The sequence below is a fragment of the Macaca fascicularis genome, chromosome 3 (genome assembly GCF_037993035.2).
Source record: "Macaca fascicularis isolate 582-1 chromosome 3, T2T-MFA8v1.1".
Classification (NCBI taxonomy): domain Eukaryota; kingdom Metazoa; phylum Chordata; class Mammalia; order Primates; family Cercopithecidae; genus Macaca; species Macaca fascicularis.
This window is the reverse complement of record NC_088377.1, coordinates 200,309,905-200,337,649: the sequence shown is the minus strand read 5'-3', so window position 1 is coordinate 200,337,649 and position 27,745 is coordinate 200,309,905. Positions and strand designations below refer to the sequence as shown.

Here is a 27,745-nt window from a genome sequence, read left to right as displayed (position 1 = left end):
CAAGCGAACACAGCACCAGATTGAGATGTGGGACACGACTCTCACCAGGGACCCAGAAGCCACCATGTCCACCCCACCTCCCTTCTGAAAAGCAGTCGTTATTCACAGTTCTGGCACCAGAGACAACTTTTCTCTCTTTTTGAAAACATTACCTCGGAATCATGCGAAAGGAACTCCTGGTCTCTGGATTCTTTCACTCAGCATTTTGCAAGGAGGTTCATCCATGTTGTTGCATGTAGTTACCATGTTTTATTTTCTTGCCGTATAGTATTCCACTCAAAAAAATAATATATTTATCCAATCAACTGTTCATGGACATATAGGTTACTCAGTTTGAGGCATAACAAATAATGCTGCTATTATATTCTTAGTCATCATCTCATGCACAGATGCATATGTTACTTTGGGTATGTGTGTGTATATGTACACACATTTATATTTACATTTGTGTTTATTTTATACTTACTGGTCATAGGCTATACATAGAGTCAGTCTTCCTAAACACTGCCAGTAGATATGCTAATAGCCTGATGGGATCATTATACCACATAGATATGTATCAAAGCATCAAAGTATACCCCATAAATATATACAGTTATGTATCCACTAAAAATAAATAAATTTATAAAAAAGAAATGAATGCTGCCAAGTAATTTCCAAAGTGGTTACCAGTGTACACACCCACCAACAGTGCAGGAGGCTTCCATTTGCATCACACCCTTGCCTCCATTTGGTATTGTCCATTTTTAAGCCTTCAGCCATTCTTGTGGGTCTTTCATAACATAGAATGGTGTTTTAATTTACATTTCCCTGATTTCCCTGATGGATTGGTATTGTCCATTTTTAAGCCTTTAGCCATTCTTGTGGGTCTATAATAACATAGAACGGTGTTTTAATTTACATTTCCCTGATTTCCCTGGTGGAAATGCGTTCATACATTTCAAAATCTTGCTTTTTTTGAAGTGCCATTTCAAAATGAGTTTGCTTATTTTAAATATTTGGTCTCTCCCTCTATTTAAGTCAATGTTTAGGAGTCTTAGAGCCTTTCATTACGTATGAGTATTATGGATTTTGTCTCCAGCTCTGTGATTGGGTTTAAGCTGTCTTCATGGTCTTTGGATAAACAGAAGCTCTTAATGTTAATGGAGCTCATTTAACATTTTCTTTATGTCATTGTTTCTTGAGTCCTCTTAAGAAATCTTTGCCAATTTTTTTTTTTTTAATCATCTAGAGATGTTGTTATTTTAACTTTTCATGTTTCTGTCCATAATCCACCTGGGATTTATTTCTGCTATGGTGTGAAGCAGGGTGAAGTTTCTTTAGGGCTTTCAGCATGTGTATCCCGTTGTCCAGGAGCGAATACAGGAAGGGGCTTCTGTGGCCTGCAATGCTTCTCTTCACAGAGCAGGCAGTGGCATGTGTGGGGGCCTCGAGTCCCAGTTCTGCTCCTTTGGCCTTCTACCATTGCACTGTTTCTGTTTATTATAATTTCCCTGCCTTTAATAAGTGTTTATTCCTACAAGTCTGAGTCCATCAACTCTTTTTTTTTTTTTTTTTTAATTAGGAAGAGCTTGGCCATTTGTACTTACATGTGAATTTTAAAAATCAACTCTTAAAAATGAACCTTTAATGTCAATTGCCATTTTGCAAAATCAGGCTGGATACAGTGGCTCACGCCTGTGATCCCAGCACTTTGGGAGGCCAAGGCAGGATGATTGCTTGTGCTCAGGAGTTCAAGACAAGCCAGGACAACATAGAGAGACCCTGTCTCTACAGTCTCTACAACAAAATTTAAAATTAGCTGGCCGTGGTGGGCACTTGAGCCCAGGTTGAGGCTGCAGTGAGCCATGATCACACCACTGCACTCCAGTCTGGGCAACAGAGCAAGACACTTTCTCTCAAAAAAACAAACAAACAAACAAACAAAAATTCTATTGCAATTTCATTTGGTATTGCATTGTATCTGTAGATCAGCTTGGATAGACAGGACATCATTCTAGTTTTGAATCATCCAACCTGTGATCATAGTAGATCCTTCCATTTGTTTTGGTTTTCTTTAATTTCTCTCAGTGTTTTATGATTTTCTGAGTGGAAGTCTTATACATAATTTAATAGTCATTCTTAGGTATTTGTTTATGCTATTATAAATATTTTGTTAAATTCCATTTCTAATTGTTTCTTGAAAAAGAATTGATTTTAGTATATTAATCTTGCTTCAAAGGCTAGGTACAGTGGCTCATGCCTATAATCCCAGCACTTTGGGTCAAGGCAGGAGGATCGCTTGAGCCCAGGAATTTGAGACCAGCCTGGGTGACAGAGTAAGACCCTGTCTCAGAAGGAAAAAAAAAAAAAAAAAAAAAAAACTCTTGCTTCAGCAACCTTGCTAAATTCCTTTATGAATTCTTTAATTATTCCGTAAATTCTCTTGGATTTTTCTATGTGTCATTCGTGCCGTTTGTGAAGTACAATGTTGAATAGAAGTGGTGATAGCAAACATTTTCTTATTTCTGAACTCAGAGTGAAAGCTTTCCATACTTCCCTATAAGCATAATGTTTGCTGTAGATATTTTGAAGATACGTTTTACCAAATTAAGAAAGTTCCTCTTAATTCCCAGTTTTCTGAGAGTGTGTAGTCATGAATGGCTTTTGAATTTTATCATGATTTTTATGTATATACATATGGTTTTTATCATTTGTTCATTTAATTTGAAATATTACATGGATAGATTTTCTAATGTTAAATCCACTTCTCATTCCTAAATTAACCCTATGTGGTTTTGATATATTATGTTTTTAATATATAGCTGAACTCAGTTTGCTAACATTTTGTTGAGAATTTTCGCATCTACATTCATGAAATTGATCTATTGTTTTCCTTTCCCATGAGTCAATCTGGTAAGGTTTGGTGTTGGCCCATAAAGTGAAGAGGAAAGTGTTTTCTCTTTTCTATTTTTTGGAGTAGTTTAGGTTAGATAAGATGTTATATCTTCTTTAAATGTTTGGAAGAAGTCAACAGAAGAGCCAACAGGGCAGAGAGTTTTTTTGTGAGAAGGTTTTATTTGGCTGTTCAAAATTTCTAAACCAGATATAGGACTATTCAGACTCTCTGTTTCTTTGTATGTTAGTTCTGCTTTTCAAGGAATTTGCCCATTTCATCAATGTTTTCAATGTTCTGTTACATTTTTAATGTATGTAACATCTATACAGGTCCCTGCTCCTTCAGTCCTGGTATTGTCAGTTTGTGTTTTCTTTCTTTTTATCTTGATGTGTCTTACTGAATAAAGTGTTATCAATTTTATCAGTGGTTTCCAAGAACCAACTTTCAGTCCTCTGAAGTTCGATGAGGCTTGCTTTTTAATCTGGCATGCCATCTGTTTTGGTAAAAGTTTCATTTTCATTTGAAAATAAAGTAAATTATGCAGTTCTTGGTTATATGCTACATATATCATTCACACCCTTTTTTAGTGTTATTTAATTATTCCAAATCTTTACTGATTGTTTTAACTGCTTTTTCTACCAGAACTGAAAGACATATATTTTTCTACCAGTACTGAATGACATGTATTAAAATCTCCAACTATAATTGTGGGCTTGTCTATTTGTCCTTTTAATTCTTTCACTGTTTACCATCTATATTTTAAGGCTGCGTCATTAGGAGTATATCAGTTTAAACTGCCAATATGTAGTAATGTCCCCTACCTTAAAAATCTGCTTTGTCTGATATTGAAGATCATTATATTAGCTTTATTTTGTGTTTTCAAGTGTATGGTTTTATGTGTTTTTATTTTCTACTTCCCTGTGTTTTATATTAAAGGTATATATTTTATAAGCTCCATTTAATTGGAATTTACTTTTTGTCTCCAATCTTTATTTTTAAATGCAGCATTTTCATACACACAGTCTACTTATGACAACTCTGAGTTCTAATCTACCTTTCATTTCTTTGCTTTCTAATTGTCTCAGCTGTTCTTAGTTGGTTTTGCACATATTCTTGTTTCTTTTGAATTGATCAAGTATTTTTATTATTCCAGTTTTCTTCTCCCCTTTTGGATTGTTGTTATTCTTCTAGTTGTCACCCCAGATTCACAATAGGCATCATTTTCTCATGAGTTAACGTCCAGTAGCTACTTTTACCACTTTCCAGTCAATTCAAGAATTTTACAACCTTTTAGCTCCATTTACCTCTAAGATGTTTTATGTTTTTGTCATGTATTTTAATTCCATATATAAATACTATTGTTGTTGTGTTAAAAGTCGCATTTACTTAGCGTTCCCCCAACATTTCTTTCTGGTGCTCTTCATTCTCCTGCATTTCGTATTTCCATCTGGGATCATTTTCCTACTGCAGGAAGATTTCCCTGTAGTATTTCTCTCAGCACAGTCCCACCAGCAGTGAATTCTTACAAGTTTTGGTTGCTTGAAATCATTTTAATTTTGCCTTCACTTTTGAGGCTATTTTGGAGAGGATTGAATTCTGTTGGCAGTTATTTTCTTTCACCACATTAAAGATGTACGTTGTGACCTCTTCTGAAAAGTCAGCTGCCAGTGCAGCATTGTTCCTTTGAGGCAGTGTGTCTTTTTTTCTCTGAAGCTTTGAAGACTTTTTTCGGTTTTTAGCGGTTACACTTTCACAGGACTTAAGGTGGTTTTCTTTGTATTTCTCCTTCTTGGGGTTTGTAGAGTTCCTTTAATCTGTTATTGTCTTTTATCAGTTTCAAAAAACTTTGTGGCTAGCATCTCTTCAAATGCTGCTCCTTCCTCATTCTCCTCTCTTCCTAAAACTCCATTTCCCATGTATTAGCTTACTATTTTTTCCTGTATTTTTCATATTTTTGGTTTCTACTTTAATCTAGACATACTACTGATCCAGTTCATAGTACTCGCATCTGCTGTGTTACGTTAATGTTAGTCCCCTCTATTTAACTCTTAATTTCAAGGTTTTTTAAGTTTTAAACTTTCTATTTGTCTTAATTTTATTATCTAATAAAATTCTCCATCTCTTTATCTGTTTTCTTAAATATATTAATTTTATAGTCCCATGTTTTAAAACACTAGCATCTGAATCTCTATTGTCTGTTTTTGTTTTTGTTTGTGTGTGTGTGTGTGTGTGTGTGCATGTGTGTTTTGAGACAGAGTATGTCTCTGTCACCCAGGCTGGAGTGCAGTGGTGTGATCTCTGCTCACTGCAACTTCTGCCTCCCAGGTTCAAGCGATCCTCCTGCCTCAGTCTCCCAAGTAGCTAGGATTACAGGCGTGCACCATCATGCCCAGCTAATTTTTGTATTTTTAGTGGAGACGGGGTTTCACCTTGTTGGCCAGGTTGGTCTCGAGCTCCTGATCTCAAGTGATCAACCCACCTCGGCCTCCCAAAGTGCTAGGATTACACGCGTGAGCCACCGTGCCCGGCCAGTGTTTTTTCTTTTTAACTTGGCTTTTGATTACTTAGTCCTGTTCCTGGCATAGCTAGTAATTGTTACTGAAATTACAAATACTTAAATTGCAGAGGCTTCAGGTGATTATCTTACTGCAGAGAATTTGAATTTTTCATGGTAGGAAGGGCAGACCAGCCTGGGCCATCAAGGCCACGTGTGTTTGGGGCTGGGTTTGGGCCTGCGTTTCAGGCTTCAAGCAACCGGGTGCTCTCTAATTTGTCATCACTCTGGGCCACAGCTATTTGGGACTCCCCCATGAAGGCCTGGGAACCCCGCCTCCCTCAGGCCCTGAATCCTGCCACTTGCCACCCAGTACCCATGAGCCTGCAGGCACTTCCCCCAAGTACTCAGCCTTGGCCACTGCTTTCTGCTTTATTTCTCAGCCTCTCACCTAACACACAGCCATCTCAGAGACCAAAAGGATTTGGATGCAGCCTCTATTTCCTTTCCTGCAGAGTCGTTGCTCCCCGAGGGTCACCCAACAGCCCTTATCTCCCATTTCTGCTCCGGCGGGTGAGGCTGCCCTCGCTCTGGCCCTGGCTTTGGGCTTGTCCTTTCTGAACACCCTCCGTACCAGAGAACTAAACCAGCAGACACCCGCAGAGGCTCTGGAGGGCCCCGGCGCTCCCCACAGTGCCATTGCCTTCTCCCCAGAGTCCGGCCCTTTGGTCCCTGTGGCTGCGGCTGCTCCCCAAAGCCTTTGGGCAGCTTTTTAGGGTCACCCTGATCCTTTCCTGAGGGGTTCCCCTTCACGGCCACAAGTGGAGGTCCTCTTTAGGGTGTGTTCCAACTAAGTCTTCTCTGAAGCAGAATTTAAGTGTTCTAAGAGAGTTATAAACAAAATGTTCTGAATACTTTTTAGAAAAGCCAGATGTCACATAAAGTTAAGCCACAAGAAAGGTTCATGTTGACATTTGATGAGGGTCTTGCTGGAAGAAGAGAATTCCAAGAGAGACAGTTTTATGGGAGTGTGTGCTTGGCGGAGGAACAGAGACGCCCAGCGTCCACCAGGGGTACAGGAACGGGGGTGGCATGTTGATAGAAAAAATAAAAATAAGGCTCAAGAAACGGAAGGCTAAGAATGAGGAATCTTTTGAGTGGGAGAGAAGGGTCCTCCATACCTTGAACAAGTGGACCCAGCAGAGATTTGTGGAAGAACTAGAGAAAGCCCCTGGAGCTGTGTAGGACATCGGGAAGGGCTAAGCTGAGTGCATGCTGGCTGTGGAGGAGTTTGGCGGGTGCCAGCCCAAAGAGAGAGCTGAAAAAGCACGATCCCATAGCTGTCGGGATCAGCAGTGTCCAACAGAAACATAAGGCAAGCCAGTAGCATAATTGTAAGTGTTCTAGTAGCCTCAATTTAATATTTTCTTTTAAAAATAAAAAGAAACCAGTGAAATTAACTTTAATAATGCATTTTATTAAAGTTGTTAGATCCAAAATATTACTTCAATATGTAATCAATATAAAAGAATATTAATAAGCTATTTACATTCTTGTGTTCAGAGTAAGTCTTCAAAATCCAGTTTGTAGTTCACACAGCGTAGTTCAATTTGGTCAGTGGTTTGTATTGGAAATACTTGACCTGCCTTTACAGTTTTAAAATTTACAGTTGAAAAAGTTGTTCAAACATACCTAGCTGTCCAAACATACGTAAAAGTTCTCCAGCAAGTCACTAGGGTACTAGGAGTCATTTCCCTTTACTATTCATATCCACATTAACAAAACTAGGTCACCATTTTTAGAAAGAGTTGATTTAACTTTGAAGCAAAAGCACCTTTGTTTGCAAATTATGTCTTCTCAAGTTAAATAAGCTTACCCTTATATCAGCTCAGTATAACTAATGTCAAATTCCAAGGTGCAATGCATATATTGGCATACAACTCTAAATTCATTGATTAGAAAAAGTGTTTCTTAAATTTATATGGTGTTTTTCTGCCAGTTTAAATGGTTCTCTTGATTGTAATTAAAATATTCTGCATATTTATTCATGTTAGAAAAATATTAAATCACTAATTCTTATTTATATTATGGAAAGTTTTTATTTCCACATAATTTTTCATACCTAGCTATGTCACAGATGAGCTCTCTTTTCTTCAAGGTTTCTAAATCAACAGGATAGCAGTGAGAAGACATAAATTATATTGTCATTTTGCCTTTGATAATTGGATATTTGGGAAGCACTTATTGTTTGAGAAAAATCTTGACTTGGAGTTACCAATAGAGTGAATATTGTAAAATTCTTCCATGAGTCACCCAAGCATTGGTAAAGAACACTAGATCATTAAGTTCATTGTCTCGTTTCTTTCAGCTGTTGTGTAAATGCTCAGCGATTCAAACCTTTTGCACATAAATATTGAAAGATTTTAACAACTACATTCTTGATGGTTTTTCTAGAGTCTGCTTCATAAAATGGAACACAAATACTTTCAACAGTATTATACAGTGGAATGAAGCAATAATGGAAATATCTGTCCCTTGTTTTAAATTTCAAATGAATTGCAATAAATTCAGATTTTTGACCTGCCATAGCTGGAGCAGTGTCTGTCATAATAGAAACTAGTTTTTTCATATATAACTGAATTCTTTGACAAATGGAAACTATGAAAAAATATTTACACCATAATTTCTAATTTTTAGGCCATCAATTGACATTTGTTTATAAATTTGGAATTCCTCTGAAATTAAAGAATTCAAACTATTAATTGTCCAGTGAGTGTCTCTTAACCACACAACTCATCAAAAACCAAAGAAAAGTACTTGCAAGTTTTCAAGTTTTAAATTAAAGGATACTTTATAATTTTTTTTTTTTTTTTGAGACAAAGTTTCGCTCGTGTTGCCCAGGCTGGAGCGCAATGGTGCAATCTTGGCTCCTGAGTTCAAGCACCTGGGTTCAGTCTCAACCTCTGCCTCCCGGGTTGAAGCGATTCTTCTGCATCAGCCTCCCAAGTAGCAGGGATTACAGGCACCCACCACCAAGCCTGGCTAATTTTTGTATTTTTAGTAGAGACAGGGTTTCACCATGTTGTCAGGCTGGTCTTGAACTCCTGACCTCAGGTGATCCACGTGCCTCGGCCTCCCAAAGTGCTGGGATTACAGGCATGAGTCACCGTGCCTGGCCCAGGATCTTTAATAATATTAGAAAGGCCTTGTACTCTGTGGGCAATAGTTTGGCTTAATTGAAAATTTGCACTTTTTGTAAAATATCTTTCTTAGTTTGTTCTTTATATTTCTCTAACAAAATTTCCATAAATGAAATAAAAATGTAACATCCTTTTGGATAAAAATTATTTTTCTTTTTTATGCAAGAATCCAAATTGTTTTACAGCTGGCCATAATTGTTTAAAAATTTGAGGGGTAGGATGGATTTTCAAAATTTATGGTAAAATACCCATAACACAAAATTTACCATTTGTGCCATCTTAAGGTACACAATTCCTTGGCATTAAGCACCTTCACAGTGTTGTGTAGCTATCACCATTATCTAGTTCCCGAACTTCCTATTGTCCCAAAAGGAAGCCTCCTATACATTAGGCAGTCACTCCCCATCCCCCCCGGCTCCTGGAAACCAGAATCTGCTTTCTCTATGGAATTGCCTCCTCTGGATGCATCATACAGTATGTGGCCTTTTGTGATTGGTGTCTTTACTTAGCAGAATATTTTCAAGTTCCATCCACGTCAGTACTCCATGCCTCTTTATGGTTGAATAGTATTTAGTTGTGTGGATATGCCACATTTTGTTTATCCATTCATCTGCTCACGGACATTTGAACTGTTAGAGCTGCTGTGAACATTCATGTACATGTTTTGTTTGAATACTTGTTTCCAGCTCTTTGGGGTGTATACCTACAAGCGAAATTCTGGGACATATTGTAATTCTGTGTTGAGAAACCACCAAACTGCTTTCCACAACAACTGTACCATTTTACATTTCCACTAGCAATATGTGAGGGTTCAAGTTTCTTCACATCCATCCAATACTTTTTATTTTGTTTTCTTAATTTTTTATTATTATTACTATTGCCATCCTAGTGGTATGCAATGATGTCACAGTATGGTTTTATGTGCTTATTGACCATTCGTGTATCTTCTTTGGAGAAATCGATAGTCAAGTTTTTGCCTATTTTCTAATTGGGTTTTTGTTGTTGAGTTGTAAGAGTTATTTGTGTATTTTGGATACTAATCCTTATCAGATATATAATTTCCAGACATTTTCTCCCATTCTGTAGGTTTTCTTTGAACTCTCTTAGTAATGTCCTTTAATACATAAAAGTTTTCAATGTTGATGAAGTCCACTTTTTCTGTTGTTTTCTTGCTGTGCTTTTGGTATCATGCATAAGAACATAAGAAATCCAACAGAGCCTAATAGACTTGTTGTGGCTGACAGTACAAGTACACAGGAAATCCAAAGGTCATGAATATTTGCTCATATGTTTTTTCAGAAGAGTTTTACGGTTTTAGCTCTTACGTTTAGGTCATTGATTCATTCTGAGTAATTTTTAATATGTTGTGAGGTAGGGGTCCAGCTGTATGATTTTACATATGGACATCTAGTCATGACAGCACCAATCGTTAAAAAGACTATTCTTTCCCTATTGAATGTCCTTGGCACCCTTGTCAAGAATCAAATGGCCATAGATGTGTAGGTTTAATTCTGGACTCTCAGTTCTATGCCGTTGATCTATATGCAGTGCCACACTATTTGGTAGTCTGTAGTAAGTTCGAAATTGAGATGGTAAGTTCTTCAGCTTTGTTCTTTTTAAGATTGTTTTGGCCGTTCAGGATCCCTCGTAATTCCGCATGACTTCAGGATCATCATTTTGGCACTCCCTGATGCGTTTGCTGGTGCACTTGACGGAATTCCACAAGTCTCTTAGGCTCTTGGGCTCTCCTCGTTTTCCTTCATTCTTTGTTTTCTTTCTGCTCCTCAGACTGGGTAATTTCATTTGACCTCGCCGCAAGTTCACAGATGACTTATTTTGCCTGCTCAAATCCAGACCGTGTGCGGTGGCTCATGCCTGTAATCCCAGCACTTTGGGAGGCCAAGGCAGGTGGATCACATATGGTCAGAGGTTTGAGACCGGCCTAGCCAATATTGTGAAACCCCATCTCTACTAAAAATACAAAAATTAGCTGGGCATGGTGGCAGGTGCCTGTAATCCCAGCTACTCAGAAGGCTGAGGCAGGAGAATCACTTGAATCAGGGAGGCAGAGGTTGCAGTGAGCCGATATTGCACCATTGCACTCCAGCCTGGGTGACAGAATGAGATTTCATCTCAAAAAAAGAAAAAAAAGAAAAAAAAAAAACTGCTTTGGCCTCCCCCAGTGAATCGTTTAGTTCAATTGTGCATTTCAGCTCCAAAATTTCTACATGGTTACTTTTTGTAATTTCTGTCTATCAATATTGTATATGTGTTGAGATATTGTTCTCATGGTTTCCTTTATTTGTCCATGGTTTTTTGTTTTAGGTTTTGTATTGTTTTGTTTTGTTTTTTTGGTTATTTTTTGGGGTTTTTTTTTTTTTTTTGGTGGTTTTTTTGTGAGTTTTGTTTGTTTTTTTTTGCTTTTTAAGCATATTTAAGACACTTTATTTAAAGTTGTTGCCTACGACCTTAAGTCAGAAACTTAAGGTAAATCTATTTCATGTGATGCCTCAGGGATAATTTTTGTTGATTCATTTTCTTTCTCCTATAAATGGGTCATATTTTCTCTCTCTCTCTCTTTTTTTTTTTTGCTTTATATTTTTTGTTGAAACTGGGCATTTTGAATATTCTGATGTGATGACTCTGGAATCACATTCTCCTCCCTCTAGGATTTGTTGTTTCTTGCTGCAGGTTGTAGTTGTTTACTTAGGGATTTTCTAAGCTATTTTTATAAAGAGTCTTGGTCTTTAGTGGTCTCTGAAGACTCTATATACTTTTAGCTCAGTCATCAGCTAGTTATTTGACAGAGATTTCCACAAACACCTGGAGTCAAAGAGATAAAAAACTGAAAGAAAAGAAAAAGTGCCCTCTCTAGGCCTTTGTAGGCTGGCTCTGTGTTGGGAGCACTCCTTCAATGCTTAACCAGCCTGTTTGCAGCTCTGCCTTAGCCCTCGCTGCCTGCTTGTGCTGAGCCTAAAGAGCAGCCTGAGATAACAGCTTGTGGGATTCTCTGGTCCTTTCTGCCCTGAACGTGCACCTGGATTTCTAGGTTCCCCACTTCATGTGAGAGCTTCTTGAAGCCCTTATTCTCCAAGATTCTCACTCCCCAGCTTTTCCTCTCAGGCTATCAGAGGGCCTGTTTTTTGCCTCCACTGCCAAGTATTTCCTGAGGTGGCAGGAGCTTATACATTCAGCTTCCAGCATGTCTGCAAAACCACTTCTCAGCCTGAGGATTCTGAGTCTTTTGCCCAGAACCCACAGAAAGATCAAAACAAACACAATTCCTTGGGTTTATGAAATTCCTCCAGGACCAAGTACCTACAATAGTAACATGGGCTTCTGTCTTCAAAATGACCACCATGTTGGGGTGGGGTGGACAAAAGGTGAACTAAATACAGCATGCTCTCTGCCTGTTCAGGGCCTTTCCCTCCAGCTAAGGGTTCAGTTGGTTGCCATAAGCCTTTGAGTATCTTTGTTGTTGTTGTTGTTGTTTCTTGAATGGTCCCTACACCACCATTTTCACTGACCTCCTTTGTTGGGATTTTAACAGTTTTTTAATTGTTGATAGGAAACTTGTTATCAAATTCAATATGTATTTGCTAAAAACATTTCTTCATCTCATCCACTTTTATTATCTCAAAAAAATTCTTAACAGAGCTTTTTCATTTTTCTCTGCCACAGCAAATTGCAGTTGCCATTCATGGTGAAATCTGCTTCATGCCCTCAACTCTTATTTTTCTGTGCTTCTCTGATCATAGTATGAGTTTCTCATCTCTGTCTGCTTCTCTCTCCTTCTCCTTCCCCTACCAATTCCTCTCTCCCCCACTCCCCCACCTCAGGAAACTGCACTGCACCAGGAATTACATCCATCTGAACCTGTTCCTGTCCTTCATCCTGAGAGCCATCTCAGTGCTAGTCAAGGACGACGTTCTCTACTCCAGTTCGGGCACGTTGCACTGTCCCAACCAGCCGTCCTCCTGGGTAAGGCTGTCCCCGCCACAGGGTCCCACTGTCTTGTCCCTTTGTCTCTGTTCCCCCTTCTCACGATGAGGACGTCTCAGTGCTAGTGCAGGGTCCCTGGCTGAGAAACAGAGAGTCTGGCAGATAGGCTGGGGCCAGAGCAGGCCCAGTTGGCACTGAGACATGAGGGTGGCACTGAGGCAGGGAGGGTGGGAGTCCCAGGCACCGTCAGGGCTGGGAAGTGAAAGGGCCCTGAGCTCTGACCCCCATGGAGCTAGACTGAGGAAAGGCACACCCTTCCTCATACACATCTGGGTTGAGAAATCTTGGTACAGATGAACATACACAACTCTGTTGCTTTCTATCTGAATCTCCTAGATTCTGAGCAGTAAAGACTTCCTTCCAGATTGCTGGAAGAACTTGATCTGTGCTATGGGTAAATTCCATGCAAAGCCTGATTGTGAACCCAATTGCGTGTCTGTGAATATCTTGGGTCCAACTCTTTGATTTGAGGATAATCTTAATTATTAGTTCCTACAAATGCAGTACAGGATGTTTCACTCCACCTACGCCCTTCTCCCTCGGCTGTATTTGTGGTGGTTATTGGTGGTTATCTAGCACCTAATCAAGTCAGTTTAACATAGCAAGTGCTGTTGAGTGCCTCCTACATGCAGGCCGTTCTACCAAGCACATCCCTGCTGGCCCAGAGCACTCCACATGCTCAGTATCTTTAGGAAGGATTCATGCCCCAGGTACCTCACTCTCAACCCGACACCCTCCCTACCAAGGTTCTTCTGAAGGAGCCAGGAGCACTAGACTTGGATAGGTCTGTCTGCTGGCACAGATTTGAATTAGCTTAGTTTTAAGGTAGTAATGCCGTTTATAACCGCACAGACGTCAGCTGTTTCATAGCCCGTCATCGTCTTCATGCAGGAAATGTGCCTCTGGGGATAAGCTGGTGGTGATGCCTGTGAATCAGATTTGCTGTGATAACAAAATTAACAAGATTCTTCACCTGGCAAGTCCCTGTCCCCAGGTGGAGTTGGGCCCTTGGAGTTCCTGGCCTGGGAAGAGGGTCTCCCCACATATATAATGGTGGTCAACGCCCATAAGAAGTGTGAGGACAGTGTCAGATTCTCTCTCACCAAGATGGTTTCAGGCTTCACTCTGCAGATCCCCCTGCCCTTAGCTCTTCATGAAGAAAGTAGTCACCCTCGACAGACACTTGACAGACACTCAGAGGACCACTGGGACCCACGACAGACCCTCAAAGGACCCATAACATCAAAAGCAGTGACCCAAGACAGACCCTTAGGACCCATGACTGACTCTCAAGACCCATGACTGACTCTCAGGACCCATGACGGACCCTCAACGGACCTGTGATGTAGAAACCAATGATCCATGACAGACCCTCAGGACCCGAGACATAGAAAGCAGTGACCCTCGATAGACCTTTAGGACCCTCGACAGACCCTCAGGACACACAACAGACCCTCAGTAGACCCGGGCGGACCCTGGAGGACCTGCGACATAGAAAGTGGTAGCCCTCGGGACTGGGTGCTGGCCTGGAGCAGCAGCTCTCTACTCTCCCCTACCGCTTCAATCCGAGAGGAGTGCCCAGAACCTCCGAGGCAGAGTGGATTTGAGCCAGTGTGGCTGCCCCACTGGGAGGGCCTGGCCTCCCTCACATCGCACAGAGCCTCCTCTAAATGCCAGGCTGTTTCTGTGGACACTGTGGGTGAACACTCATTCGCCTTTAAAAGAGCTGTTGCCCCATTTCACAGATGAGGAAACTGAGCTGAGGGAAACCGAGCAACTGGCCTGGAGTCTCGGGATCCAAAGCCCAGGTGCAGGTGGGGCCCCACGACACCCAGCAGCACAGAGCCTGTTCCCAGCGTCGAGCTCTGTGAGGACAGAGGGAGTCGGCTTTGCCCCTTGTGCCAGATGCCCTGCGACTCTAGTACCCGAAAGGGGAAAGCAGAGGCAAAGGGAAAAGCGTGTGACCAACGGAGGAGGGAGGGGACAGAGGACAGGAGGGAGGGGAGATGCCTGAGGCCAGACAGGAGCCAAACTGGGTCTTCCCTCTTGCTGTCCTCTAAAGAATGCTCAGGCTTTAAATAAACAAGTCAGCCAGAAATGTAGTCAGACCTCAGCATAAGGAACAGGAAAAATATCTTTCCTTCTAGTTGCATTTTTTTGTATATTTTTTGTTCCCGACTGACTTCACCAAACCAAGATTATCCTCCCAAGCAGAGCACCTGGGGCAGCCCCCCACAAACTAGGTGCAGGGTCTTTTTCTCATGACATTAGGATCAGCCAAGAACATGAAAAGTTCTCTTCTTGGCCCCTTCCACACGGCCTAGACAGAGGCACAGTTTCCGGGGCCCTGGGCTGTCCCGGGACATGGAGCAGACCTGCCCTTTATTCTCGCTGTCGGCCACAGCAGGTTCCCCCGGGTCTGTGGGACTCCCAGAAGCACACCCCTAGGCTTCCTAAGCTGAGTCCTGCCTGCCTCACACGCATGTGTGCACGTACTCACACGCTCACACAGAGGCTCCCCGACAAGGCCACGAGGCTGACGAGGGACCAGCTGCTGATTGGGCACTGGGCCTTGGTGGGTCTCCTGGCTGGGGGTCCTCACATCAACCCTGTGGGTGGCAGCTGGTCCTGGAGGCCCCTCCTGCGGTGCTCTGGAGCCTGTGTAATGAGGTGTGAAGGTCACACTGCAGAAAATGAAGTCAGTAGAGGCCTTGTCATTCCCCAAAGCTCCCTTCCTCACAGTGTGCTTGTTTGGTGAATGGGCACATGGGAAAAAATGCAGAGATGTTTTTGTTACCATTTAAAAGAAAATGGAATCGTCTTCAGCACACTCCTTCTGCGTCCTCTTTGCTCCTTCAGCAGGATGTCCCAGGGCCCCACCAGGTCGGCACCTGCTTTCAGGCGGCACACAGCCCCTCGTGTAGCGTGGCGTTCTCCACGTAGCCCGTCCCCCGGTGTGGGGTCTGCTCTGCCCTTTATTTTTCTCTTTTGCCACTGTGGGCATCACTGGACATGTGTCTTATGGACAGGTGTTCTTATTTCTGTCGGATGGAACTCGCCAGTGAGGCTGCCAGGTCCGAGGGTGTCTCCGTCCTCGTGTGCTGCTGTTGCAGACATTTACTTCTCAGTTCTGGAGGCCTGAGACCAAGGCACCACCAGATTCGGGTCTGACTTCTCTGTGTCCTCACGTGGTGGAAGGGGCAAGGGATGTTGCTGGGGTCCCTTTAGAGGGGCACTAATCCCATCGCAAGACTCCACCCCTGTGGCAAGGCTGCACCCACTATCACTCCCACAGCGGGTGGGGCTTCAACACGTGAATTCTGGCAGCATAAAGAAGCCTCCCACCCACTGCAAAGGGCATATTTTTTTGTTTTGTTTTGTTTTGTTTTGTTTGTTTTGTTTTTGGCATAGACTCTCACTCTGTTGTCCAGGCTGAGTGCAGTGGCATGATCTCGGCTCATTGCAACCTCCACCTCCCAGGTTCAGGCGATTCTCATCTCTCAGCCTCCTGAGTAGCTGGGATCACAGGCAGGCGTCACCACACCCAGCTAATTTTATTTTATTGTATTTGTATTTTTAGTAGAGACGGGGTTTCACTATGTTGGCCAGGCTGGTCTTGAACTCCTGACCTCAAGTGATCCACCCACCTTGGCCTCCCAAAGTGCTGGGATTATAGGTGTGAGCCACCGCACCCAGCTGCCTGTGTATTTGTAAATTGTAGTAAATCTATCTTGCTAGGTTGCCTTCCAAAAGGCTGAGACAGCTGACAGCTGCATGTAGGATCACACCAGAGCCCAAAGACCTGACTGGTTTTGCCGTTTTGCCTGTCTGGTGGTGTTGGCACTGCTTCTGTGGCGCTCATGCACACTCCGGGGCAGGGCACCTGCTGAGAACTGGCATCTTTCCACAAGCTGTTCCGGCCCTCTAAAACACCACATTCATCTGTAATATTGGTATCATAAAAATTAAACGTTTGTCATTTCCATTGTAAATATGTTTCCAAATTCATCATTTGTCAGTTGTATTTTTATGGTATTTTTGCCATCCAAAAGCTTTTAAAGTTTATATAACCAAAATTGCCTTCTATCCTTTTAGCGCTTCTTGTTTTCATTTCAGATTTCCCATCTTAGTTAAGAGGTTTCTATTCTGAGATTGTTCATTTGTGTCTTGGTTCATCTGCAATTTACTCCTTGAGTTTAAGATGCGGTCTTTTACCGAGAGACAAAAGAAGGCACGTTGCATCCAGATGGGTCACCAACTCCCAGAATCCCACCTCCCAGAGATTTTAAAACTTGATTTATTTCACTTTACTATTCAAATGAGTGGCAATAAGCCACAAATGGACTTACTGTGACTCTCCTGTGTTCATGGCTGTGTTATCATGTGTGTCTTTCCACGTAAGAGGCTCTGTCCTGATGCCCAGGGCAGAACTTGCTGGGATCTGAGTGTCCATTCAGCAGGTGTTGACACACGAGATCCGCGTGCAGGCGCTCGGCTCGCTGTGGTGGCAACGATGGACAATAAGGGTAACTCTCACCTGTGCAGTGCCTCAGAAAATGAAGCACCTACCCTGCTGTTCTTAGGAAAAAGAAAAAGCAGAGGAAGGCAAGGCAGATCCAGAGCGCTGGGAAGGTCAGGGACAGCCTGCAGGGCTCAGTGGCTCTCAGGACCCTGGAGGCCAAATTGAAAGGCCACCATGTGAAAGTATAAGTATATCCACCCATATACACGTATAAGTATGTCCACCCATATATATCTACCCATGTGTAAAAATATATTCACCCATGTATATGTATAGGGATAGCCATCTGCTATATGTATATAGTATATCCACCCATTTATATAAGTATATCCACCTACAAATATGTATAGGTGTATCCATCTGATATATGTATCAGATATACCTATATCTGCCTGTACATGTGTATATCTACCTACATATGTCTATAGATATATATGAACATAAATATAGAAATAAGAATGGAAATGAAAATACTATTTTTCAGCACACTTTATATAAGCTTAGTGATTAAAAGTAGCAGTTTCGTGGTTGCTCATGAAGCTGAAATGCCTGGTACATTTAGTTAGATGAAGGTCTGAGAGATTAAAATAGGTTTATTTTATATAATATGTAATTCTTTCCCAGTGAAAATCCTTTTAAAATCTCCTCAGAAAATATTTTATTTGCTAGATTTCTCTTGTTTTCCCGTTTATTTTTTCATGTTTTATTAAGTTACCCAATATTAAAACCAGTTTTTTACAATTGAGGAACTTACATACTTGTCAAAAATTTAAAAGAAAAGTCTGGGGGCCTGGTGTGGGTCCATCGTTTTCTCTTCCCAGGCACAGTTGCTAGTGAGGGCAACTGGCGGGTGCCCCACCCTCTACCTGCACTCGTGCTCTGTTCACACAAAGGGACAGAGGCCAGAGTCCTGGGCAGCTGCAGGGCCCCTGCCACCCACACCTCGCCCCTGGGACCTCTTGCTGGCTCTTCTGGTTCTTTGCTGGCTGGCAGGACCACTGCGGGGGTTCTTGTGGGGAAGCACGTCAGAGAAGGGGAAGTGGAGGAGCTGAGGGGAGGGGCCGAGAACAGGAAGGCCAGGGAGCTGTGCGGCCTGTCTAAGACCGCCCAGCACTAAGTGAGCTCCTGGCCTGCAACAGTGAGTAAGCTCGTCTCAGGGAGGGCTGTTCACCGTTGCCTCTGCAGTGATCTTCCCCTGGAGCCACGGATACAAAGGGCCCGGTGCTACCAGCAGGCATTCCTGGCCAGCACCCTGGCCACTGTGTTAATCACTTTCCTTCCTGATGGCACCGGTGTCTCCTCCTTCCTTGCACAGATACCAAGTGCCCTGTATCCTGCAGCGGCGCTGCCTGCTGGAGCTGTTGTTACCGGATGAGGTCATGCTCTCCTCTGTTTGCGGTTTCCAGGTGGGCTGCAAGCTGAGCCTGGTCTTCCTGCAGTACTGCATCATGGCCAACTTCTTCTGGCTGCTGGTGGAGGGGCTGTACCTCCACACCCTCCTGGTGGCGGTGCTCCCCCCCGGAAGGTGCTTCCTGGCCTACCTCCTGATCGGATGGGGTAAGCGTGCCCCTTCCGACCCACAAAACCTCCATCCCATCCCATCTGACCAAACAACACAATCACTTTCAGCTCAGAAAAACACTTTGCCGCCCCTGTAGAATGCATGTCAGGGTCATATCATGAAGAGCTTTTCTAGGATGACTGGAGGCCCCTACGAACAACACGTTAATATTTCTGGTAACCAGGAACCTAGTTTAAAATACTCCCATTCCTGGCCCCTTTTACCCCAATTCAAACTGGGCTGTTAACAGTGTCCTCCTCCCCGCCTCTACCCAGTTCACCTTTCACTGAGGGTGGGGATCAGAGAGGAGAGGGGTTGAGGCCATACCAGGTAGCGGAAGCCTTGCCTTGCCCAGGGTTGGAAAGGGGTGCAGATTCGGGACATCCTCATGGACAGGATGAGGCAAACGCAGCCGATAGCTCCGCGGGTGGCCGCAAAATCAGTGAACACATCTCCTCCTCCACACGTTCAACTCCGTGGCCTTCAGTAGTAACAATTCCCATGTGGAATGGCAAGTCTCAGATTCTCGGCTCTCAAGCATGTGTTTAATTATCTTCACTGCTTACTAAGGCATGAGCATAAACTTGTAAATATTTACAAAGACTTTAAACAAGAGATTGCACTTAATATTCCCGTGAGAAGGAGTGTCCTTGAGGGTTTTGCTGGTGAAGGCACCCACCTGTGTGCGTGTGCACCGCTCTGATCCACCCGCGTAACCGGGCATCTCTCTGTAGGCCTCCCCACCGTATGCATCGGTGCGTGGACTGCAGCCAGGCTCTACTTAGAAGACACCGGGTGAGTCCATGCCCAGACCGCAACCTCGAAAACGGGCCCAGCAACATCTGGCAACACGAAGTCCTTTGGAAGCCAGGAGGTTACCTGGTTGGAAGGACAGGGAGCATTTGCGGCCAACCGACAGCCACGCAGGAAGCTTCTGGGCGATTCATGGGGAGAAATCCTATGAGGTTGGAGTATTGGAGGAAGCCTCGTGCAGGAGACAGGAAGTGAGCCAGGTTTTGCAGCATAGTTGAGATTGGGATAAACCAGGCAGAGACTGGGGCAGCCCCTTCGGTGGGCACAGCGATGTCCACAGAAGAAAACCAAGTGCCCTGCACGTTGTTTACCTGTAGCAAAGTGGAAGGTCAGGTGATGGTGGCTGCAGGGCCCCCCAGCACTCCCTAAGCACCGGTCTTGGCTTGTGCGGTCCGGAGCGCTTCTCCCCTGTGCTCACCCTAAGTGAGACCGCAGCCCAGACATGAGCACACGTGGTTCCAGCACAAATATCCTGCCTTTTAAAGGGCCTCAGTGTGCATCGGTTATCCACTGCTAAGTAACAGATCACTCCAAGATTTGGTGATTTAAAACACCCACTGGGTAGTTACGGTGTGATTCTGCACCTGACGACCTGGGAGGACTCAGCAGGGGCACTTCTGGCCTTAAGGACTGGTCCCCCTTGGTCCCCTTCGGCCAGTCTGAGACTGCACCAGCCGGAAGGTTCCTGCATGGACCCAGGCCTGTGATGGAGTTTCTGCTTTATGGGAGGGCTGCAGACTCCCAGTGCAGGGTGTAGACCCTGGGGAGAATCACTGAGGCGTTTAACAAGCCAGGGGTCATAGCTTCCTGCTGGAGACACCCCACACACTGAAAATCAAAATGAAATGCGGCTCACCCACCTCAGTCACTCTAAGGACGTTTTAAACCCTTTGCCATACACATGCAAACCATTTGGGAGGTGAGGGGAAGCTAATTTTCAGGAGGAAGGTTCTTTTCTCCTGATGTCGGCTGAATGGGGCCGACACACGCTTTCATGCTCAGAGTGGAGGGTGTCAGCAGCCGTCCTGCCCTTGTCCCGGCTTCTGGGGCCGCGCCTCCATTCCTCCTCCCCACAAGCTGACTATTGTTTTGAGAAGCATAAAACGAAACACAGTCACTCGCTGGGACAGATTCCTTTACGATCTGTCAGTGCAGAGAAATTGTGCTTCCACAGTAAGGGGAGCAGGCAGGTTGGGAGGGGCAGACAGCCCCACTGGCAGGCACAGGCACGAGGCAGGCGCTCATTCTCCTGTGCCCGTCTTGCGAAAGTGGTCGGTGGTAACCTGATTTCCCGTCTCTCTCCAACAGTTGCTGGGATACAAACGACCACAGTGTGCCCTGGTGGGTCATACGAATACCGATTTTAATTTCCATCATTGTAAGTCGCCCCTGTTGAAGCGTGAATTACCTGTGGAGTCACACACTTGGGCAGACAGCAGGCCTGCCATCCTTTATTAAACAGAAATGACCCCATTCCACTCATCCACTCAGCCTTCCCGGAAAAGAGCCCCTTCAGGCGTGTGGACCCCACAGGCGGTTCCCAGGGAAGGAGGGAGGGACTGAGGGAGTGGAGGGGAGGGTCGAATCAGGTGGACTTCAGGGCAAATCGGGGATCCATGTACCGTTTCACGAACTTATTGTCTCTTTCGTGCAGGTCAATTTTGTCCTTTTCATTAGTATTATACGAATTTTGCTGCAGAAGTTAACATCCCCGGATGTCGGCGGCAACGACCAGTCTCAGTACAAGTGAGTGTGTGTCCCGGCCTGGCCGTCCCTCGTGGGGATGCTGTATGGAGACAGGAAACCCTGCGCTGCCAGGAAGGCCCTGGAGGTGCAGCGACTCGGGTCAGGCCTCGAGGCTGGACCCCAGGGCTCTGTTCCTGCCCAAAGCTCAGAGAGGCACTGGACAGCATTTTCCTGGCTAAGTAACAAATCACTCCAAAATTTGGTGGTTTAAAACACCCACCGTCTAGATAGGGTGTGATTCTGCACCTGACGACCTGGGAGGACTCAGCCGGGGCACTTCTGGCCTTGGCGACTGTGAAAGTCAGGCACCATTTCTTTTATTTGAAGGCCAGAAGAAAGTCCTCTTCAGTGCACTTGCTTGTTTAAGCATCTGCCCACTTGCATGTTATACAGCCTGTCTTTTTCTCCTTGGCCACACATTATTTTTATTTTACATTTAATTCTGTCCCCCCTCAGACCGCATGGTCCATGGCCGTGTGTCTACTGCCAGCCCTAATAGCAGGCCTTGTACTTAATAACAATTCAGAAAGCGTTCCCTGCCCGTGTGATTACGTGAAGATGGCATCGTGACCTCCCTTCAGGAGGTGAAGACAGGACAGACGTCCAGCCAGTCACCCCCAGTCATCCAGCTAATTCATGATGATCCAGGGAATCTATAGAGTAATGCAAAGACTCCATAAATTTATATCAAGAATTTATTTTTTTTTAAAAAAAGGTAAAAACTAAAATTCAAGTATAAACTAAACACTGACTTGGTGTGGAAATGGTTGGCCCAGCCCAGAAGGCACCTCGGGCTCAGACTGGCCGGGATGGAAGGGCGCAGGAACCCCACCACCCGGCCTAGGAGGGTGCCTGGCCTGCATTTCCCTTTTCTCCCACCTTAGAAAACAGGGGTGGATTTGGGGAGGGGTGGTTAGACAGGAGCATGGCCAAGAGCCCCAAAGCTGGGTGCAGATACCAGCCGGTGCCCTGAGGGAAGTCACTTTGCCACTCCATGCCTCAGCTTCTTCATCTGTAGGATGGAAGTAATAATGTCACTAAGGTTAGGAGGATCAATGCAGTCTATATTTGCAGGATATTTGCTGCCTGGCACCAGAGTATTGCAAAAGAGTCTGGTAAACCAGAGAATCTAATTCTGCCGTGTGGTATCTAAATCCAGGGAGTATCCGACTCTGCCTGCCCACATGAGGGATGGGATCCCACGTCAGACCCCGCATGGCAGCATGACCTTGTCCCTGCTCAGGGGAGGCTGGTGGTGTCTGCGTGGCAGAGACCCCAGAATAAGTCGTTCTTGGTTGCCCTTCAGGTTGGACTTGGATTTCCTGTGAATCTTGTTTAGCATCTTTGCTGACCTTTGCATTGGTTCTTGGGGAGTGTTTGTTAAATAGGACTCGGAGATGGATGCTTTTATTTTGGAAACAAAATTAAGTGAGGACAATAACATCGGTTCACTTTCCAGGACAACAGAAAAGGCCGAGACACCCTTGAGGCCACACGAGGTCCTTTCTGTGTAACTCTCTGGTCACAGAAGTAGCAAAACCTCCCTGGACAGGGGCCAGGAGCTCAGCCACGGGGAGGCCTCCTTTCCAGCGAACTTCAGATGCATTAATAGAGGGAATGAGGTGGGTCCCTGCCGCTGACTGAGGGGCCTGGCTCCCACAGAGCCCAGCTGTTGTGAGCTGCTGGTCCGGGAGCAGGAGGGGCCTCATCATTTAAATGTGCACGTGGCCACGGTGGAGGCCAGCCTTCTTGTCCCGTGCCTGCCTCAGGATGGGCTGGGCTCCCAGGCAGGGCCTGTGCAGGTTTTGGGTCACTCACAGGGAATCTTGCCCCTGCCAGCCAGGAACCCCAGAACACAGCGTGTGTCCTTGTGAGGGAATTTGGGAGAAACAGACACTTTGTGGAATGCACGTTCCCGGGCCCTGAGTGCCGGATCTGCACAGGGGCCTCAGACATACACGTAAAGAAGCAGTGGATTTTCTTGTTAGGTGGCGATTCCAGTGGTGGAGAGGGAGTGTGGAGCCCCTCCCACACCCAGCTGCCTGGTCCTGAGAAAGACCCTGCCAGGCGTGCAGCGGGTTCGCGGGTCCCACAGCTGAGCTGGCTTCTCTCCTTCCGTGCAGGAGGCTGGCCAAGTCCACGCTCCTGCTCATCCCGCTGTTTGGCGTCCACTACATGGTGTTTGCCGTGTTTCCCATCAGCATCTCCTCTAAATACCAGATACTGTTTGAACTGTGCCTTGGGTCATTCCAGGTAGGTATGCAGAGGCGGCCGCCCTCCCCCAAGCGCGGGTCCTGCCTGACCTTCCCTTCTCATTGCAGGGCCTGGTGGTGGCCGTCCTCTACTGTTTCCTGAACAGTGAGGTAAGTTCATGGCCGCCTCGGAACCATGTGCAGGTGCTCAGTTGGTTCCTGAAATGCTGCCCAGCCTGGTGCCGTGGCCCCCACATGCGCCTGTCTTCTGTGGGCTGGACTCACTGCCCAGGCCCCCACAGTTCTCTGTGTGCCCATCAGAGAACCCACAATGACACAGGCAAACCCACTCTTCTGGGCCCGGCTTCCAAACCCTGCCGCCCCTCTGTGCACCCCAAGTAGCGTCGACTGCCATCCCTCTCAGAGCCCTCTTGGGAAAGCTCCCAGCCGGGTCTAGACAGAATCCGTTTTTCCCCATGGACAGCGGCTTGCTCCTGACCATAGCTTGTGAGTCCCAGAAAGCCCGGCCTGGGTTGGGGGGTGGGGCTGCAGAGCATTCTGTGAGTCCCTGGGGACGAAGCCAGGACCCTAGCTCTGCCCTGCGTTCATCCCCAGCCAGGGGTGCTGTCTCTGGGCTGCTCCAGCGGCCTCACCCCGTCCCCTGACCCCTGACCCTCCCGCCCCACCCTGCGGTCGCTGACGCTTTCTTTGCTTGACATGCAACTTTCACCAGCACGGCTTCTGCAAAGCTGAGCCTGTATGGTGCCACTTGTCCTTCCTCCTCTGCTTTCCGGGCACCCCTCACTCATCCCCACCCCCTCCCAGGGCTAACATTCCCTACCCGCTGGGAACAGGGAAGGGGATGGAGGCCCAGCACTGTCACATCCCCGGCTGCTAAGGAAAATCTTTCCAGAAAAAAACAAATTAACTATCTCAGACTGTGGGACAGCGCTTGCCGTAGCAGTGGGGACGCCTGAACCACCCATGCACAGCCTTAGCGCGGCTGCGTCCCCGCCCTCGCTCCCTCCAGCCTCTTCCCCGAAGCCGTTTCTGTTTCTGTCCATCTGATGGGAACACAGATGTCGCCCCACCCTCCACACGGGAGCAGGCGGGAGGGAGAGCTGGAGGCTCCGTGGCTCCCAGAGCACCCGCACGCCCCTGCCCAGGCTCAGGCGTTCCCGGTGCCCTCACCTCCCCAGGTGCAGTGCGAGCTGAAGCGAAAATGGCGAAGCCGGTGCCCGACGCCGTCCACGAGCCGGGATTACAGGGTCTGCGGCTCCTCCATCTCCCGCAACGGCTCGGAGGGCGCCCTGCAGTTCCACCGCGGCTCCCGCGCCCAGTCCTTCCTGCAGACCGAGACCTCGGTCATCTAGCCCCGCCTTGCCCATCGGGGGCTTCCTCCTTCCAGAAGCCCGAGCACCCCGGCGGGCGGGCCAGCGCGGCCCTGGCGCATCGAGCTTGTCCACTAAGCCGCACACCTGGAACGGGGGTCGTGTTGTCACTGACTCGATGTAAACTCCAGCATTTAGATAATCTTGTTCAAAATGTGTTTCGGCCTAATAGTGGATCTTTTTTTTTTTTTTTTTTTTTGAGACAGCCTCACTCTGTCGCCCAGGCTGGAGGGCAGTGGCCGGATCTCGGCTCACTGGAACCTCCGCCTCCGGGGTTCACGCCATTCTCCTGCCTCAGCCTCCCGAGTAGCTGGGACTGCGGGCGCCGCCACCACACCCGGCTAATTGTTTTGTAGTTTTGGTAGAGAGGGGGTTTCACCGTGTTAGCCAGGATGGTCTCGATCTCCTGACCTCGTGATCCACCTGTCTCGACCTCCCAAAGTGCTAGGATTACAGGCGTGAGCCACCGCGCCCGGCCCAAGAGAATAGGGGAGCCAAGGAGCAAATGTGGAAATGGCAGTTGTGTGGTCCAGCACGGGCCTGGGCGCCCACCGGGTGCCGTCTGTCCCACATCAGGGCAGCCTCCCAGGTCCCGTAAGGGCAGCCCCCTCATCTGCAGGACAGAGGGAAGCCACTCAGGGCCCCCCTGACGTTAGGACCAGGAGAAATCAACAGGAGGGCAGCCCTCCTCCCTCCAGGGGCCCCCACCCGCCCAAGCCCTGCCCCACCCAACTTTTTCCACAGGGCTGTTCTGCCTCCCCAAGGAAGGTGGGCTGAGGAGACCACCAGATCAGGAGAGCAAGGTCATGCAGGAGGGGGCGTCTCCACACAGGTGTTCGTGGGACCCTCAGCAGCCCTGGCTCTGCCTCAGGAGGTCACCTGCCGCCCTGTGGGAGCCACAGAGCCCGGCGCTCAGGCCCAGGCTAGCTGCAGCCAGGCCTGCAGGTCCCTGGTGATGGCGTTACGTGGGGCGCAGGATACAGCTGGGTGGGAACTGGAAACCTCTTTTTAACAAAAATAATCTTAGAATCATTTCTGTCCAAATGGAGAATTATTTTAACAACATATAAAACTCTTTCAAGCCCTCCTCCCCAGAGCTGGCGCTCAGCAGCCCTAGCGGCTGTTCCTTCAGGCGAAGGGTTATTTGCAGACGTGGGGAGGGTGTCTGGGGACGTTGCTGAGCTGGCTGCAGAAGGGTGGGGACATCAGGGCGCAGTCTCCACGCCTGTGCCAAACCCTGGTCCCCACAGCGCTCGACGGACCTCAGCAGGCTGCCCAGCCCTGGCCCAGGTGCCTCGACTGCAGGACTCAGTTGTTCTGAGTGCATTTGACTCCACTTTTCCCTTCAAAATGAACGTCTTGTTTCTGTGCATTGGTGGCATCACAGACCCCAGCTGGAGCACGGTGCCAAAGGCCAGGAGAGCCATGCCAGGAGACAGCCACAGGGAAGCTCACACATCCTGTCAGCATCACCTTGGTTTGCAAAACCCACGTCCCCAGTAAAATGAGGCCAGACAGAGGGGCTGTTAGGACGGCAAAGCAGCAGTGTCCAGAGACCCCTCAATCCCCAACGGTCTGCAGCCTGTCCTGCACGCCCTGCCAGCCACGCCCCATCCTGCACCCCCTGGGCCACGCTGGCCACACTTCTCTGCTGCAGCAAGCTCATCCCTGGACTTCTGGGAGAATGAACCCGAGGTTGGTTTGGAGACGCAGGTGAGGTGGTCAGAGGATCTAGAGAACAACTCACCCACCATTTCTGGGGGCCGCAAAGGTTCCATCAGAGACTGATGCTGGGGAGCAAGTGACCCAGGCCAGGTGCCCAGGAAAGGACGGCTGAGTGTGTGGAGTGCAGCGAGAGGGAGGCAGGTGGATGCAGGAGACCCCAGGTTCAGTGCAGCCCCTCAGCTGCTCCTCGCCTGTAGAGTTTGGACAGACCCACCCCCAGCCTTGCCTGGCTTTAAAAGGACAAAAGGGATCATCCCCCACCCACTCTCAGGGTTTTGAGGAAACAAAGATTTGTGGTAACTGAAGGTGTTGGGTCAGTGGCCAGGTGCAGACACTGAGCGGTGACCCAGAGGGGACATTGAGGAAGTGGGCGGCAGCGGTCGTGTCAGCTGGTTACCAGGCACTGGTTGTGTGGTTGACAGTCGGTGGTTGGGTGTGGGAGGTCATCAGTCATCAGGTGTGCCCGGGGACGTTCTCCCCTCAGCTGCACATGTGCCAGTGTCCAGCGGAGCCGAGGACTGGTTCCTCCTGCCTGGATCAGGTGTGCCCAGGGGATGCACTCCCCTCAGTCACGTGTGTGCCACTGTTCAGCGGAGCCGAGGACGTAGAGGGGCAAGCTCCCAGCTGTTTCTAACAGATGCCTGGTGAGCAGGGGACGTAGGACCCCGAGGTCAGCAGTTGTCTTTAACTGTCATTGTGTGTGGAATGTCCTCCATGTGGCAGGAATGAGCTGTGTAAATACTTCAATAAAACCTGACTTCACATCTGCACGCTGAGTAAGAATTTGCTCTGACGAGACCTGAGGCCCTGGAGCATGGAGGACACGCTTGGCGTGTTAGCTGTGGCTGCTGCGTTCAAATGAAAACAGAGCTTGGATGGGGAAGGAGAGGGTCCCGCCAGCCACAGGGCACCAGGGAGGACGTTGGAAACAGCCACTCCTCCCTGAAGACAGTCCCCTGTCAGAGGGTCACCGCTGGGGAGCCTCCGTCTGGCAGCTGTGACGTGTGAGCAGTGCCCTGGGGAGGAGGCGCCTGCACACCCAGCCTTGTCCTGCCGCACCCAACACGGCCTCTGTCAGCTCTGCAGAGCCCAAGAACCTGTTAATAGAGCAGGATTGCATGCAGGAGTGTGTGTGTTCACATGCCGCACACGCGTGTGTGGGTGTGTGCGTGGGGGGGTGGGTGTGCACACGTGTGTGTGCCTGCATGTGCACATATATGC

The 27,745-nt window shown here is 47.0% G+C and overlaps 1 protein-coding gene across 10 annotated transcripts in view; it reads left to right on the top strand.

Annotated features, from left to right (window-relative positions):
* The window catches only part of VIPR2 (vasoactive intestinal peptide receptor 2), a 111,290-nt gene extending 83,996 nt beyond the window's left edge, over positions 1–27,294 (top strand). For 2 of the 10 annotated variants that reach the window (XR_012433238.1, XM_045388029.3), the window contains 8 exons: positions 12,412–12,553; positions 18,503–18,653; positions 19,392–19,661; positions 20,779–20,848; positions 21,125–21,216; positions 23,340–23,469; positions 23,538–23,579; positions 24,608–27,294. Coding sequence is in view for 8 of the 10 variants with exons in the window: in XM_045388029.3 (XP_045243964.2) it covers positions 12,412–12,553; positions 18,503–18,653; positions 19,392–19,661; positions 20,779–20,848; positions 21,125–21,216; positions 23,340–23,469; positions 23,538–23,579; positions 24,608–24,781 (1,071 nt within the window). In the remaining 2 variants the exon portion in view is untranslated. Of the gene's footprint in view, positions 1–12,411; positions 12,554–18,502; positions 18,654–19,391; positions 19,662–20,778; positions 20,849–21,124; positions 21,217–22,675; positions 22,860–23,339; positions 23,470–23,537; positions 24,333–24,607 lie in introns of those variants that run through there. The other 8 variants (XM_074036655.1, XM_045388031.3, XM_074036654.1 and 5 more) reach the window with 5 other exon arrangements.
* The last annotated feature ends 451 nt before the right edge of the window (positions 27,295–27,745 follow it).